This window comes from Pristiophorus japonicus, chromosome 9 (genome assembly GCF_044704955.1).
Source record: "Pristiophorus japonicus isolate sPriJap1 chromosome 9, sPriJap1.hap1, whole genome shotgun sequence".
NCBI lineage: Eukaryota > Metazoa > Chordata > Chondrichthyes > Pristiophoridae > Pristiophorus > Pristiophorus japonicus.
Genome location: NC_091985.1, coordinates 93188355 through 93205680, shown reverse-complemented (window position 1 = coordinate 93205680; position 17326 = coordinate 93188355). Strand labels below are relative to the sequence as shown.

Genomic DNA, 17326 nt, shown 5'->3' with positions numbered 1-17326 from the left:
CTGCCATCCGCCCTCAATCAGAATAACTAGTGCCTCCACTTCATCCTGTAAGAAATTCTTGGTCCTTGCGCCGTGTTGCATCTTGTATTGCAGCTCTGATTTTTCCAATGAGTATTAAAGTTCTCACACACAACTGGCTCTTTAAAGATGGCTGATTGCAGACCGGGAGCTGTACTGCGCATGCCGCCCATAGCAGTCATGTCAAAAACGTCATTTTTTTCCGCACATGCGCAGCTTCATTTTTTCGGTGCAGTTGGCTCCACACCACCCCCCTCAGGACAGGCTGCGCGGCGGCAACTTTGAAAAATAGAGCGGGGAAACTTGGCACATTTATTTTTGCCGTAGTTGGGGCCAAGAAAAATAGGCATAACTCTGGCAATACGTCAAATAACGGCTTTGGGCAAAATTGAGCCCAATAAAACCACTCATTTAGACAAAGTTTTTACCTTTTATTTAAAAAAAATGTTTAGTGAATGCTTGTGCTAATGAAACTGAGGGATGCAAATCTCCATTCTTCCTCAGCAATGTGCTTTAGCTATGAGCATAGAACAGCCTACAATACTCTAAGGGGGAGAAACTTGGAAGCGCTCCGTTTGGAGTACTAACTTTTGAAAGCTGGAAAGATTCGCGGCAGGAGCTAATGATTCCCGGATTTTTCTAAATTTGGTGTTAGCACTCCAGGAAGGAACTGTAGCACTAAATCAAGTGCTTCACTTCCTTCCTGAAGCGCTAAAGGACGCAGGTGGGGCGGTAGTGAGCCGTGTAGCACCTCTGCGATCCGAGGCTCCTTCCCTCCCTTAAAGGGAAGGGCCATCACTGCAGGATGCTGGGACCAGTTAGCTGATCCTCGACAGCAGCTGTGATCAGCCCTATGCACTCCAGCAGAATACTGGGCTGATTGATCGTGGCTGAAGAGGAAGCGAAAAAAATGAAAAAAAAAATTTCAACAATTTTTGCACTTATCACAGCCACCTCTCCCTTTAACGTTCACCCCCGAAGCTCCCAGCTTCCCGAACAATGTCTCCTGCAGCTGTCGGTGTTTTTGCTCGGAGATGCTGCAGGAGGCGGAATCGAAGTTTGGGTCCGGGGCGCTACTGGAGTGATGCGCATGGCAATGACATCACAATCTCTGGGTGCAGGAAATTGCAGCGGAAACTGTTACCACCGCAAACCTCTCATCCAAATTAGTGGGAGTCATTCATCTCGCCGCGCCCGGTCAGTAAGTCGTTAGTGCCCTGTTATCGCGCCCACTCCCACCCCCACCTCCCCGGAGGCAAGAACAGGAGGCACTAAGGAGGCCAATTTCTAGGCCTAAATTTTTCCACTTCCCACAACAACTATCCTGTAGCCGCGTTGTGACTGGCATTAAATTGGCAATCTGTGCTAAATTATAAGTTGTTTTGTGTTGTGGATTTCAAATAAAAGTTGAGGATGGCCAAATTAATTACACTTACAGCCAACAGAAAAGGGAGATTTTGGTCTGGACTAAATTCAAACCCATCTGCCAAAGGTGAAAGTACTATGTGCTAGCCAAGCGTGCCACCCAGTCGCTATTTAGCTAAAATTTATCGTCAACATGGAGGAGTGAGGTGCAATGGTCACTGCAACAGAAAACGACTCTACTCCTTTACAGGAGTAGATGGATCAGTAAATCATAAGGAGGGCGGCAATGACCCATATAACACTTCATGGGAAACCTTCAGTAGATTTAGATATTAGATCCGTTCATAATATTTAACTGTCCCCCCCAGATGACTTTACCTAAGATATTTAAAATATGTCTGACCAAAATATTTCATTTGGGGTCTACAAGAGTAGTTCAGTTATGGAATCTGTTTCAGACAAATAGATAGTTGAACAAATGACAGATTAACTATGTGCTTCACAGTTTAAATAAAATACTTGAAGAGTAGGCCTTAGAATAACCTTATGCTTAAGTATTTGATTAAAAGATATTTATAATTTAACAGTATTCCATTAAAAAAATGAAAGTGAATTTATTTTCCAAAACTCATCCGAAGGTGGTTGACCTTTCAATTAGAACTGGTAGCTTTAATGAGAACTGTCAACAACACAGGTTTGGGCACATCTGGACTCCATGAACATGTAAGCCTTCTATGTTTATACTGTTATAGTTTATACATCAGTCCTAAACTAGATCAAAGAGTCTGTAACAAACCAGTTTATTATACAAGCGCATAGTAAATAATGAGATGGCTATTAATTCTGGTGTTTTACAGGCAACAATGGTTTTGAACTACAACATAACATTATAGGTGACAAGAATACAAAATTCAACTAACCATTACACATTCTAAGTTGCAAAAAAATTAATTTTACTGTTATAGCTTGTAAATATTTGTAAATGGAAGTAGAAGACTGCACATTGTTGCTGCAGTATTTCATTATCCTCTGCGAACTACCACTGGTCACAGACACAAGTAATACAGTGCCTGCTTATACATTAATGCAGTTGAATCAAAGATTGCACTCAAAGGTCTCTATTAATCAAAATGTCAGATTTTGGATCCTTTCTTCTTGAAGTCTGCCGTCCACAACACTTTATTTTTTGATAACTTCCTGTTTAAGTTTTTCTGCCAAATGTTTTCTTTTTTGAATTTTCTGCTTTTCTTCCTCAGACAGCGTCTTAGATTTAAAAAAACAAGAGGGTAAGTTGTTGTGCTCTTCAATCTATTTCTGCATTATCTAGAAAATGTAATCAGACTTTTCACAAAACTGTTATGATGGCATTTGCTTTCTTCTTTCTCTTACAACAATATAAACTGGTTGTTTTCCCTATGATTTTATTTGAAGACCTTTCCTTCACAGGCATCAGTCACTTCATAATGTCCTCCAGTGCAGTCAGTGATGCTCCGTAATCAGCCAGCTGAAGGCATGTGGCAAGCTGGATGGCAAGATATGAAATGTACCTTTTTCTTCTTTCCCCACCCTCCGCCAGTAATACAACACTGTGTTGCAAAGTATTCCATATACCTGGCGAGGAACTGATAAATGTCAAGAGCTGACAAGTCAGTTTAAATGGCATGCAGCAGTCTTAGACCTTGAACCTGTAACCCTCGAACTGAATGAGCTACAGGCTGGCCCAGAATAATATAAAAAAATAAATGCATTTTGATCAAACGATACTACTTCATGATTTGAAGTTACACTATTCCTAAATATATACATTGGGAGTTTCTTCAGAGCTTCTCCTGCTCTGCCATTGTATCTTCAGCAACATCGTATAACAGATCATGTATAATTTGCTCTCTCAGGAATTCTACCATATTTACAACCATCGTACTGACACAAAACACTATGGGCTCAAAATTGATGATCACCCGCTGCCGCTGCGATCCTCCAGCGGGACTTTCGTGAAAATGTAGCGGGCGGCAGTGGGAGTGGCATGTAGTGGGTATCGCCGGGCGGTGCAGGCCATTAGACTCGGCAAAGATCAAAAGTCAAGTTATGCGTATGCACGATTTTTTTTGTAATGCGCATGCGTGATTTTTTTTAATGCGCATGCACGATATATTTTTACGTCAACGTCATTTTGGTGAGATTGGGGGTCGGCTGCGCATGCGCGGAATTGCTTGGGAGGGACAACGACTTCGAAAGACAGAGAAGACAGTGAGAAGATTAGAGAGAAAGAGAGAGAGAGAACAGAAAGTACCGAAGACAACGGACAAAGCAGGAAAAGTCAGAAAAAAAATTAATAATTGTGTAAGATTTATTAACGATTTTAAATAAAATCATGAGACGACTCTGAGAAAAGTCAAAGATTTGCAGAGGCTGAGGGCACCATGGTTTACGGACGAGGAGCTGGACGCACTTGTCTCTGCGGTGGAGGCATCGGGACCTTACCAGGGATGGTCGTGGGAAGCCACCTCCAGTCCAGTACCAGCGGATCTGGAAGGAAATTGGGGAGGCCATGTCCGCAGTGGGGACAATCGTGAGGAATGGAGGCCAATGTCGCAAAAGGTGAAATGACATTGTAGCTGCAGCCAGAGTGAGTAATGATTTTATTGATGCACTCCCTTACTACTTACAATGTAAATCTAAATGGGATTGATGGGACATAAAACTAAGGACTAGTGTTTTGATGGCTATTTGTGTGAGTCTGTGTGTGTGTGTGTGTGTGTGTCGCATGTACAAATCGGTTAAAGATTGCTACTTTAATTTCTGCAGAAGAAATTGTCAACCAACCCTCCGAGCAGCTACCAAAGGTACTGGACATAAGTGATTTGGAACAGCGTGCCTTAGCCTTGGTGGGTGGACACAACCGTGCAACCAACCATGGTGGTGCTGATCCTTTACCACAGCATGGTAAGTTGCGGTCATGTAATGTCATCTCAAAATAATATAATGTACTGTGATGTTGGGGTCATGTAATGTAATGTAATGTAATGTCATGCATTTTAATGTATTGTCTGTTGGCCATATGTAATGTAGTAATGCAGCGGCGGTGGTCCTTGAAATAAGACTGTGCTATGTGACGGTACTCATGTCACCCTGATCCCTCCTCTGCTGCTAACCACTGAAATGTTGTTTTGTACTTGCAGATGCTGATTAGGATGACACTGAGGTAGCCACTGCCTCGACCTCCACGAGAGCCCCCGCCTCCATCTCTGCCGCCCTTGGGAGACCAAAAACAGGAGGAACAAGAGGAAGAAGGGGCACTGTCTCAGCCACTTCAACTGGAGTGGGGGGGGGGGGGGGGCGGCGGGGGGAGGTAGGAAGAAGAGCAATCCATTGTTTTAACCTTTGTGTCTGCACCTGTGGGCACGAATAACTCTACATCGGGGTCAGAGTTTTATGGCTTTGCAAATGATTCCGAAGAAGTGGGACCAAGCGGAGTGCAGCAATGCACCCTTAGCTTTAAGCCGCTATGCCGCATCCACAGAGGCTGATGCAGCAAAGAGGGAATTCTGCAAGACAGGGGGCCGCTCAACAGGACATGGTTGAACTGTCGCGGATGAGCGTCGAGATAGGTCAAGAGCTCCTCCAGGCCATGGCTGCGATAGCTGGGCACATCATGGGACTTTCAGACTAACATGAGGAGTCTATATCGAAGCTGATTGCCGTGGTGGAGTGAAACATCGAGTCCGTCAATGCCATGCGGCAATTGATGGTCTCGGGATATGGCACACAACCCCCCCACCCCCCCCTTGCCATAGCACTAGGCCTTCTACATCCCGAGCTGCTCCTGTGAGTCCAATCATGGCGCCGCCATTGTCTTCCTATCAATGATGTCAGCAGCGCTCCGGATGCAGTGCTGCACAATGTCCTTGTCCCAACGTAGAGAGGGGCAGAGTTAGGGGTCGGCGTGGGGATAGGCAAACGGAAAGAAGGGGGGGGGATGACGGTAAGCGGGGGGGGGGGGGGGAAGAGAGGCGGTGGGAGCGGCTAGAGGATTGGGTGTTAGTTGTTTTTGTACATATTGTTGATGTTGTTCTTGTTGGTGTTTTATATGTTGTTGTTTGATTAAAAATCTTATTAGCGTTTATATAAATCTTTTTATTGAATTTAACCACTCTTGTACAGTGTCTAACTTTTAGAAAATGAAGGGTAACAGTCATGAGGGTTCCATACAGTGGGCAGACAATGCTGCTGTGGGGGGGGTGGGGGGGGGCGGGGCGGTGCTGCCATAGGTCACTACTATCGTCCACTTAAGATCGGCTAAGATCAGGTAAGACCTTACTTTTCAGGACAGTATTTAAGGCGTGCAATAAATGGATCTTAGTGATCAAATTTGCGTTTTTGGGCTTTCTCCGATGGGCGGGCACGATCGACTACTGCCGGTGGTAAATATCTGATTAATTTCCCACTGGAATGAATGTCGGCGGTAAGTGGGTAGTAATTGATTTTTTTAAATCAAATTTGCATTTCTGGATGGTAAGTGGGCAGTAATATGATGAATTTCAGGCCCCATGCTTCATAGAAAACAAGGACTAGTCACGTTAGAAAATGAACAAAACATGATGCAAGATATTGAAATAGATATACAAATAGAGCAGGACCAGGTTAAAGAAATCACCTCAAACATTTTCTACTAAAGATGTGTTGAACACATCTGTTGTGCACAAAGCTTCTTCCAGCTGTGTGCTATTATTTGTTGCACAGGTAGAATTGTTAGTACAGATATCTCCACTCTGTCAGCATGAAAAGGGAAATATACAAAAAAGTGAGTAGAAACTGAAATAACCAGGTGAAATACAGATTCAAAGAGTACAAGTAAAGCTTTAGAAAGTAAAACACAAAATGATTACAAAAAAGGTAGAAAGAGAATACAAAAGTTGCTTATACTCTTTACCCGTCAGTTTTATATACTTTAGCCAGGTTATCTGTAATTTGAATCTAATGTGAGAGTATTCAAATTTTCAGTGATCTCAACAACTAAAACTTCAATTAAAAAAATGTTCCCCCAATTTCCTCCACCTCCTTTTCTGAACATATACACTACATCTATTGCATTCCCTTTATCTATCCAATCAATCCGTTCTTCAAAAAATCCACAGCTGAATTTCAAACCCCATATCCTTTCCATCTATCTATTTTCACTTCTCCAACATTGCCCTGCTCAGCTCCTAACTTCGCCCGACAGCCTCTGAAATCCGTGCTTCTGTTAACTCAAAACTTTGGGCCCGATATTTACGGGGTGCCAGGTAGGAATCAGGGTTACACGAGTCAGCAGCTGAGAAAACTGAAAATACCAGAAAGGTGGCGGTCTTGCTGTTAAGCTAAGAATTTTTTTTTTACTCCTTTTTCCACCCAGCAGCTGGAAAAGTGAGAGGCTGGCTGGCTGGGAAAGCATGTGATACAAGCCAGGGTCCACTGGGGACGGTCCCTGGCAATTGGTAGTTGGGCTCGGAGGGATCTTGGAGTGGGAATAGATGACATTGAGGGGTGTGGGTGATTGCGTGGTGGGGGGAAAGAGATCGCGTGGGGGCTGTGGAGGGAAAGAGATCACCTGGGGGGGGGGAGGGAAAGAGATCGCGTGGGGGGTGGGGAGGGAAAGAGATCGCGTGGGGGCTGTGGAGGGAAAGAGATCACCTGGGGGGGGGGGAGGGAAAGAGATCGCGTGGGGGGTGGGGAGGGAAAGAGATCACCTGGGGGGGGGAGGGAAAGAGATCGTGTGGGGGGGGGGAAACGAGATTGCGTGGAGGGGGGGAAGAGATCGGCTGGGGGGGGTAAAGAGATCACGTGGGGGGGTTAAAGAGATCACGTGGTGGGGGGGGAGGAGACCGCGTGGGGGGGAAGAGATCGCATGGGGGAGGGGGTGAAGAGATCACGTGGGGGGGTGGAGATCGTGTGGGTGGGGGGGTGGGGCAGTGTTCGTCTGGCGGGGGGGGGCGCCTGAGATCGCCTGGGGGGCGGGGGGGGAAGAGATCGCGTAGGCACGTTCACGGTGGGGTTCGGGTCGGGTTTCACTTTTCCCCCAATTTAACCCAAATCACTGATCCTCCCCCACCCCGTCGTTGGGGTTGGGGGTTAAATTTACCGGCTTTATTTTTGCAAAGTGTTCCATACTGCTTCACGTGCACCACCCTCCCAAAACTCCAAAATACAACCACTTGTATCTTGTCCTGCACAAAACCTCACTTTCCCACCACAACCATCCTTATTGACCTGTACTGGCAGCATGTCCAGCCCCCCCCCCCCCCACCCCCCCCCAAATGTATTACAATTGAAATAGTCATCCTCATCTTCAAATTCCTCCTCCCATACTGCTCAATCCCTGTCCTCCTATGCAACAATAATCCCCCACCTCCTTTCCACCATCAGTACTGTAAAATGGTAGTTCGCTGCCTGAAGAAATGTAAATGATAAATTAGGTACAGATCAAAATAATTGGTAAAAGGTAGAAGGAAATAAATAAATGGAAGTAACATGCAAATTAGATGTAGTTTTAATGCAGGTGCTATACATTAAGGAACAGAAATAACACATGAACTATATAGCTTGATGCTCACCCCTACATTGTCAAGCAGTTAAGTCTTAGGGGTATTTATGTAGACTCAGCACTTTCTCTTGAACTTGTTTCTTTCCAGCTTTGTTGGCTTTGTGGAACTTTTGTGCTGGCCGTTATAGCTCAGGCTATATACAGTCTTTATTTTGGGAAACGGAGCAAGATCCTCCCAATATCCTCTTATAAACAGGAAACTCTCGTTTTTCCGGATTGCTCGGGGATTCAGCAATTCCGGGTAAACGGATTTTCAGATAGGGCGAGTTTACATTTTAAAGTTAATATTTGTATATATATTTAACAACTCATTGGAAATCAAAATTCACACGGGTATCTTAGTGATCGCCTACTTAATAGTCGCTACATCTGAAGTAACTAATTGCAAGAAGTATTCTGAGTGGTTTCAATATGAGAACATGCGAGGCAAACGGTTCATATGCGACAATTGTTTCTGCAGAAGGAAAGGGATGGAGTTGCCAGCATGCATGTACTTCCCCGGACTGTAATCGTGGAGGAATGAATGCTGCACTGGGAGTGGCTGCAGATGGCCTCGAGGAGGAGAGTGTCTAGCTCTGGGGTTCTGGAGCGCGCTATCCGGACTGCGTTCTGTGCCAGGGAGCCCGGTGCCGGCACTGCCCCCGTTCCCAATGTCAGCAGCGGTGGCCGCGAGACACAGCGGCTGCAGCAGTGCGCACACACACACACCAGCAAAGCAAGGGCAGAGGAGGGGGAACTTGTGTATTCAGTTTTTAGAATTTTACGATAGATTTTCTGAGTCCTTGCTCATGGTGTGTCACGTTGTGCAATTGTTAGCGATTTTGCAACAGAAGGATCTGGATATAATATATGTCGAAGTGTTACGTGCAGGGTTGCTAGCCGGTGAGAAGTGGCGACGCAATATTTTAAATTCCGTTACGGCGGGTTTTCTGTTAAATCCGGATCCGGATAAACAAGAGATTCCTGTATTATATACTATATAAATACAAGTTGTTGTTGTTGATCCTAATAGATCTACGCTAAATATGAAGGTTTAACATTTGGGATGCAGGCGCACTTTTGTTCTGTTCCTCCAATGTTGTCTCCCAGTTTAATAATGAAGCACATTACAGTCAGCACTAAGCAAGTGAACAGTACCTCTTTGGTTTCCAGTGTGGGTTGTGATTTCTGGATTTGTGGATTTTTTGGTAGATGTTTTTCCCTTTGTTCTTTCTTCATAGCTACTAATTTATCCCGCTGCTCCTTAAGATATGCTGCTCGTTCATGAAGCTGCCTCCTCTCACTCTCAGATAGCTCCTGCCACGAAGAATAAACAGCAGGTTTAATAGTTTATGGGCCCCATTTTTGAGTAAGTATGGCATGTGTAATTTTGTTCTTGGGGTGTGGATATTTATTGCTCAGCCCTGCTTGCTCTGAGGGTATTAAGAGTCAACCATGCAGTGTGGCAATTAAGTCACATGTGAGCCATACCAGGTCAAGGTGGCAGGTTTCCTTCCCTGAAGGACATTGGTGAATTGGTTGGGTTTTTAATGGCGCGAGCCCACAAATGATCAGATTTTTAACAATCAATTACATAATAGTGAGATTTCTGCCACACATCTGGAGAAGTTACTGCAGTGGAATGGGAGCTGCTCCAGGGAAATTCCTGGCCAATGTGGTCATGGATGATGTGGAGGCTAGTCATGCTTCCAGCATTATTTCAGCATTTGCATGGGCACTTGTGCCTTCACTCACCTTGGCCAACCTGGGAATATGGAGATCGAGCGGGAAAGTGGAGTTGAGGTTGATGATCAGCCATGATCTTATTGAATGGCAGAACAGGTTTGATGGGCAGTAGGCTCTCTCCTGCTCCTATTTCTTAAGGTAAGGTTTCACAGCACTGTTCATGGTGTCGTTAAAGTAGCCTGAGCCATGTCCTTCCAAATTTCTTGACCCTCCTTTGTCTGGGGATTCCTTTCCTGGGTGCCAAAGAGCATTTATCTTAATACCCTTATCTCTGCCATATGATTTCCACTGCAACTTTAGAAAATTGTAAGACTTTGTACATTGCAGATCCTCATAACATTTCTCTTCCTTTTGCCATTGGAATAGTAATTTGAGCTCTGGGACAGTTCTCTCTTTCTCCTTCCAGTCGAACTTCCATACTTCTGGCCCTTGAAGCTGCAGCAACCTTTGAGCTGCTGCAGCTGGACCCAATCTCCCTCCCTTCCAGCAACAGAAAACTAGTAATGATTGGGATTCCTGCTCTACACTCACCCTGAATAACAAATTACTCCCCCACCCACCCCACCATCTCAAGGTAAATGTGGTTGGGTGCCAGTAGCATCATGTGAGCAGGCAGAATTCCTGCCCCACCGTTTCTTTAATGAGCCCAGGAAAATCTAGGCTATCAGTCAGAATTTCCTAAACCTCAGAATGGTAGCTGATAAAATTCTAGGGGCTGGATTTTTGGTATCCTAACGCCACAGTTAGCAGCCAGAGGAGATGTGAATGGGACCGTAAGAGGTTACCGACTGGGAGCACAGCATTTAGTGCTCTGATCGATTTTGGGGCGCAAACCAGTAGCGCCTGGCTGCTGATGATCACTCCAATCATGGTGAAACGCCCACGCATGCGCCCCGGTCGGAATATTAGGTATGGCCGCCTCTCTTAGCGGCTGCCAGAACAACACCTGGAAAAACAGTCGGTACAGGCTTGCAGAGTCGTTAACTGGTGGCTACTTAAAAGAATGAGGAAGTGCTTCCCTCGGAGGTCACAGTCAGTGCAACGTTTACACACAGCACGGTGCATGAGCCTCCGAGTTTGTAGCGGCAAACAGACATAATAGTGCAGGTTGAAAACAAGTGATTTTGAAAACTTTAATGGGTACATTACTATGCCGCGTTTTCCCAGGATCTGATTCGAAGTTCCACGCATTAGCAATGGGTCTGCAAAATGTACCGACCATACTTTTGTTATCACCACACCCACCCAACCCCCCCCCCCTGCCACCAGCTCTGATGTGCAATGGCTGATTTATCGCCTCTGTCATCTCTTCAACCAATTATGACGAATTTCTAGGTGGAGGGGGCAATCTTTTTCAAAGCGCTAAAATTACTGGGTTACCGCCCCAAATGAGGCGCGACTAAATTTCTCCCCCTAGGAAAGCAAAACTGATCGTCATTCTCTAGACCTCATTATTTGATAGGATGTTGGAACAGGTTGTGACTGATGCAGACAAAATATCTGAAAATGGAGCCAGAAAGGGAGACAGGTGGTAATGGTGTGGGTGCTGATGCATAGTAGGGTGGCTACCATGTAGCACAATGAGGAAAAGTTATACGAGTTCTGATCAAAACAGCTTTGCTCTGATTCTCCCAGATATGACATTCAAACTACCCATTATATACAGAATAGGATGAAGAAGAAGAATGTAATTAGGTTTTCTGGGAAAGGGAAGAAAAATAAATTAAGTGAATGGATTTTTTTTCTAGTTTCTGACTTTTAGATTTTACATAAAATCAAATTCAGCCCTCCTGCACTTACCATAACAGAACCTGAAATTCCCGCTTCTAATTTTGCCTGTTGTAGCCAGGTCTCTGCTGCATCACTTCGATTCATTTTTTTTTCTATTGATTCTGAAGGCAAAGGTTGCTCTGCTCCTTTCACTGGGGCTCGCACTGGTCCTAATGCTTTTCTAGAAATTCTATTGCTTTCTCCTAGTAAGTAAACAATAAATCAAAATGGAAACAGTAAATAACAGTGGGAAAAATATATAATAGCCATTTTACTCTTTGAGTACTGAATTGACCCTTCTGCCCAAAAATATAATCTATTTTCATCAAATTATCTTAATAAAAGATCATGAATTCTTGTGCCACTGTGAAAAAAGGATATCTGTACTAACTGATTTTAGCTGTAAATTCAAGCACGAAGAAAAAATATCTTTCTTCAACAAGTTTGGAGCTAAAAATTGTGTGATCAATTTGTACTAATTTGTGTGTTAAGACATCAACCACATGCTTGATAGCGTATCAGCCTGCACCATATCAGAAAACAAGACACGTTCACATGCATCTCTTGCCCATAACTAACTTTAACTGCTCATTTTAGTTTTTGACCTTTGGTCATGCTGCTGTGAAACTAATTTCTCTACAAATGAAGATGTTACTTTATTAAACAAAAAGCCTGCTCCAAATTATAGCACTTCTATTAATTAATCTTTTTGTAAATTAATTAATTAATCGATAGTGATAGGGGATTCAATTGTAAGGGGAATAGATAGGCGTTTCTGCGGCCGCAACCGAGACTCCAGGATGGTATGTTGCCTCCCTGGTGCAAGGGTCAAGGATGTCTCGGAGCGGGTGCAGGACATTCTAAAAAGGGAGGGAGAACAGCCAGTTGTCGTGGTGCACATTGGTGCCAACGACATAGGTAAAAAAAGGGATGAGGTCCTACGAAATGAATTTAAGGAGCTAGGAGCTAAATTAAAAAGTAGGACCTCAAAAGTAGTAATCTCGGGATTGCTACCAGTGCCACGTGCTAGTCAGAGTAGGAATCGCAGGATAGCGCAGATGAATACGTGGCTTGAGCAGTGGTGCAGCAGGGAGGAATTCAAATTCCTGGGGCATTGGAACCGGTTCTGGGGGAGGTGGGACCAGTACAAACCGGACGGTCTGCACCTGGGCAGGACCGGAACCAATGTCCTAGGGGGAGTGTTTGCTAGTGCTGTTGGGGAGGAGTTAAACTAATATGGCAGGGGGATGGGAACCAATGCAGGGAGACAGAGGGAGACAAAAAGGAGACAAAAGCAAAAGACAGAAAGGAGATGAGGAAAAGTGGAGGGCAGAGAAACCCAAGGCAAAGAACAAAAAGGGCCACTGTACAGCAAAATTCTAAAAGGACAAAGGGTGTTAAAAAAACAAGCCTGAAGGCTTTGTGTCTTAATGCAAGGAGTATCCGTAATAAGATGGATGAATTAACTGTGCAAATAGATGTTAACAAATATGATGTGATTGGGATTACAGAGACGTGGCTCCAGGATGATCAGGGCTGGGAACTCAACATACAGGGGTATTCAACATTCAGGAAGGATAGAACAAAAGGAAAAGGAGGTGGGGTAGCATTGCTGGTTAAAGAGGAGATTAATGCAATAGTTAGGAAGGACATTAGCTTGGATGATGTGGAATCTATATGGGTAGAGCTGCAGAACACCAAAGGGCAAAAAACGTTAGTGGGAGTTGTGTACAGACCTCCAAACAGTAGTAGTGATGTTGGGGAGGGCATCAACAGGAAATTAGGGGTGCATGCAATAAAGGTGCAGCAGTTATAATGGGTGACTTTAATATGCACATAGATTGGGCTAACCAAACTGGAAGCAATACGGTGGAGGAGGATTTCCTGGAGTGCATAAGGGATGGTTTTCTGGACCAATATGTCGAGGAACCAACTAGGGGGGAGGCCATCTTAGACTGGGTGTTGTGTAATGAGAGAGGATTAATTAGCAATCTCATTGTGTGAGGCTCCTTGGGGAAGAGTGACCATAATATGGTGGAATTCTGCATTAGGATGGAGAATGAAACAGTTAATTCAGAGACCATGGTCCAGAACTTAAAGAAGGCTAACTTTGAAGGTATGAGGCGTGAATTGGCTAGGATAGATTGGGGAATGATACTTAAGGGGTTGACTGTGGATGGGCAATGGCAGACATTTAGAGAGCGCATGGATGAACTACAACAATTGTACATTCCTGTCTGGCATAAAAATAAAAAAGGGAAGGTGGCTCAACCGTGGCTATTAAGGGAAATCAGGGATAGTATTAAAGCCAAGGAAGTGGCATACAAATTGTCCAGAAATAGCAGCGAACCCGGGGACTGGGAGAAATTTAGAACTCAGCAGAGGAGGACAAAGGATTTGATTAGGGCAGGGGAAATGGAGTACGAGAAGAAGCTTGCAGGGAACATTAAGACGGATTGCAAAAGTTTCTGTAGACATGTAAAGAGAAAAAGGTTAGTAAAGACAAACGTAGGTCCCCTGCAGTCAGAATCAGGGGAAGTCATAACGGGGAACAAAAAAATGGCGGACCAATTGAACAAGTACTTTGGTTCGATATTCACTAAGGAGGACACAAACAACCTTCCGGATATAAAAGGGGTCAGAGGGTCTAGTAAGGAGGAGGAACTGAGGGAAATCCTTATTAGTCGGGAAATTGTGTTGGGGAAATTGATGGGATTGAAGGCCGATAAATCCCCAGGGCCTGATGGTCTGCATCCCAGAGTACTTAAGGGTAGCCTTGGAAATAGCGGATGCATTGACAGTCATTTTCCAACATTCCATTGACTCTGGATCAGTTCCTATGGAATGGAGGGTAGCCAATGTAACCCCACTTTTTAAAAAAGGAGGGAGAGAGAAAACAGGGAATTATAGACCGGTCAGCCTGACATCGGTAGTGGGTAAAATGATGGAATCAATTATTAAGGATGTCATAGCAGTGCATTTGGAAAGAGGTGACATGATAGGTCCAAGTCAGCATGGATTTGTGAAAGGGAAATCATGCTTAACAAATCTTCTGGAATTTTTTGAGGATGTTTCCAGTAGAGTGGACAAGGGAGAACCAGTTGATGTGGTATATTTGGACTTTCAGAAGGCTTTCGACAAGGTCCCACACAAGAGATTAATGTGCAAAGTTAAAGCACATGGGATTGGGGGTAGTGTGCTGACATGGATTGAGAACTGGTTGTCAGACAGGAAGCAAAGAGTAGGAGTAAATGGGGACTTTTCAGAATGGCAGGCAGTGACTAGTGGAGTACCGCAAGGTTCTCTGCTGGGGCCCCAGCTGTTTACACTGTATATTAATGATTTAGACGAGGGGATTAAATGTAGTATCTCCAAATTTGCGGATGACACTAAGTTGGGTGGCAGTGTGAGCTGCGAGGAGGATGCTATGGGCTGCAGAGCGACTTGGATAGGTTAGGTGAGTGGGCAAATGCATGGCAGATGAAGTATAATGTGGATAAATGTGAGGTTATCCACTTTGGTGATAAAAACAGAGAGACAGACTATTATCTGAATGGTGACAGATTAGGAAAAGGGGAGGTGCAACGAGACCTGGGTGTCATGGTACATCAGTCATTGAAGGTTGGCATGCAGGTACAGCAGGCGGTTAAGAAAGCAAATGGCATGTTGGCCTTCATAGCGAGGGGATTTGAGTACAGGGGCAGGGAGGTGTTACTACAGTTGTACAGGGCCTTGGTGAGGCCACACCTGGAGTATTGTGTACAGTTTTGGTCTCCTAACCTGAGGAAGGACATTCTTGCTATTGAGGGAGTGCAGCGAAGGTTCACCATGCTGATTCCCGGGATGGCGGGACTGACCTATCAAGAAAGACTGGATCAACTGGGTTGTATTCACTGGAGTTCAGAAGAATGAGAGGGGACCTCATAGAAACGTTTAAAATTCTGACTGGGTTGAACAGGTTAGATGCAGGAAGAATGTTCCCAATGTTGGGGAAGTCCAGAACCAGGGGACACAGTCTAAGGATAAGGGGTAAGCCATTTAGGACCGAGATGAGGAGAAACTTCTTCACCCAGAGAGTGGTGAACCTGTGGAATTCTCTAGCACAGAAAGTAGTTGAGGCCAATTCACTAAATATATTCAAAAAGGAGTTAGATGAAGTCCTTACTACTAGGGGGATCAAGGGGTATGGCGAGAAAGCAGGAATGGGGTACTGAAGTTGCATGTTCAGCCATGAACTCATTGAATGGCGGTGCAGGCTAGAAGGGCCGAATGGCCTACTCCTGCACCTATTTTCTATGTTTCTATGTCTCTAATTTATGATGCCATTTTCAAATGAGAAAAGGCAATGCTGTTCTGAGGAATTGTCCAAGTCAGCCTGGTTACTGCACTGTCTTAGTCAGTCCTAGTACCAGTGAGGAAAAAGTCCACAGAAAGCAGCTCTGATAGTTACCCTTACTGGAATGATAATCCCACTACTTGTTTTTGTTTAGATGTTGCAATGCTCTTATGCACAGATTGCTAAGAGCCAAGGGTGAGGGACTGGAGTTGGAGTTTAATCATTAAAATCAAACAGCTTATCAGCAATGTTCCCTGTAAGCTGCGCAGTGTTCCCGGGATCCCACACAGCCAAATTGCCGGTTTTTGAATGCAGAAACCGCACATGCGCAATATTTTGAATGGCCTGCGCAGCCCCTTAAAAGGGCCGTGCGGCACCCAAAAAAATTACTGGGAACATTGCTTATCAGCACAGATAAACGTACCAATGTTTGTGCAGTGAAGACTGCCCTACCAGTTAGGGTACTGAGTTGCAGGGTTATTTATAATGGAGTGGGAAGAATCCCAGCGCCAAATAATAGGTCTACCCCTCCAGGTCACATTAATGAACTATGCTGGCTGGTCAAAAATCAACTCTTGATTTAGAAGACTGGGCATGCCATAGAGGATCATCTAAGTTCCAATCTTCCTTTTCCATGTTTGTAACCTTAGGCAGCCATATAATATTATAGTCTTGGCTTAGTTAGTGGCACTCTCGCCTCTGAGTCAGAAGGTTGTGAGTTCAAGCCCCATTCCAAAGACTGGAGCACAATCCAGGTTGACACTTCAGTGCAGTTTTGAGGGAGTGCTGCACTGTCAGAGGTTCTGTCATTTAGATGAAACATTAGACAGAAGCCTCTTCTTTCCTCTCAGGTGTATGTAAAAGATCCAATGGCACTGTTTGAAGAAGGAGCAGGGGAATGTTCCCAGTGTCCTGAGCAACATTTATCCCTCAACCAACATCACTAAAAAAAAAACAGATTATCTGGTCATTTACCTCACTACTGTTTGTGAGACACTGCTGTGTACAAATTGGCTGCCGTGTTTCCCTACTTTACAACAGTCACTACACATCAAAGTAATTGTTTTTTTACTAATTATTTTAAAATTCTCTTGCCGTGATTTGTGAAAAGGGTCCTGAAAAATGTTTTTATGACTTTTTTATTTTATGTTTTTAGAAAAAATATTTTTTGTGCTTTTCTCCTCCTAGGCCCAACCCGCAGCCTCGGTGTAAATTTTTAGTAAATTTATTAATTATCGCCCATTTTCTTTAAGAACCGCCCAATCGGGCCAAGATTCCACTTTTTTGTCGAGAATCAAGGTGCAACGTCCATTTTTTTTGCTGGGCAGATTTTTTTCTTTTTTGTGGGAATTTTTCACCAGCGATAATGGGAATCTTAGTGGTCTTTTGGGCGGCAATTGGGCGCTGGAGGATTGTTTGGAAATTCGAACCCATTGTCTTCCCCATAAGGAAGTTCAGCATTGCCCCTCTATTCTTACTAATGGTAAATAAATGTAAATTGTTTTATTAAATTAAAACATTTTTGTGGAATA

General features: G+C 44.3%; 1 protein-coding gene across 2 annotated transcripts in view; it reads right to left on the bottom strand.

The window, feature by feature from the left end:
- Positions 1-2164: 2164 nt before the first annotated feature.
- The window catches only part of cfap36 (cilia and flagella associated protein 36), a 191613-nt gene continuing 176451 nt past the window's right edge, over positions 2165-17326 (bottom strand). For both annotated transcript variants that reach the window (XM_070889594.1, XM_070889595.1), the window contains 3 exons: positions 11489-11661; positions 9101-9259; positions 2165-2646 (listed from right to left, as the gene is read on the bottom strand). In XM_070889594.1, coding sequence (XP_070745695.1) covers positions 2563-2646; positions 9101-9259; positions 11489-11661 — 416 coding nt within the window. In that variant the 3' untranslated portion in view covers positions 2165-2562. The remainder of the gene's footprint in view (positions 2647-9100; positions 9260-11488; positions 11662-17326) is intronic.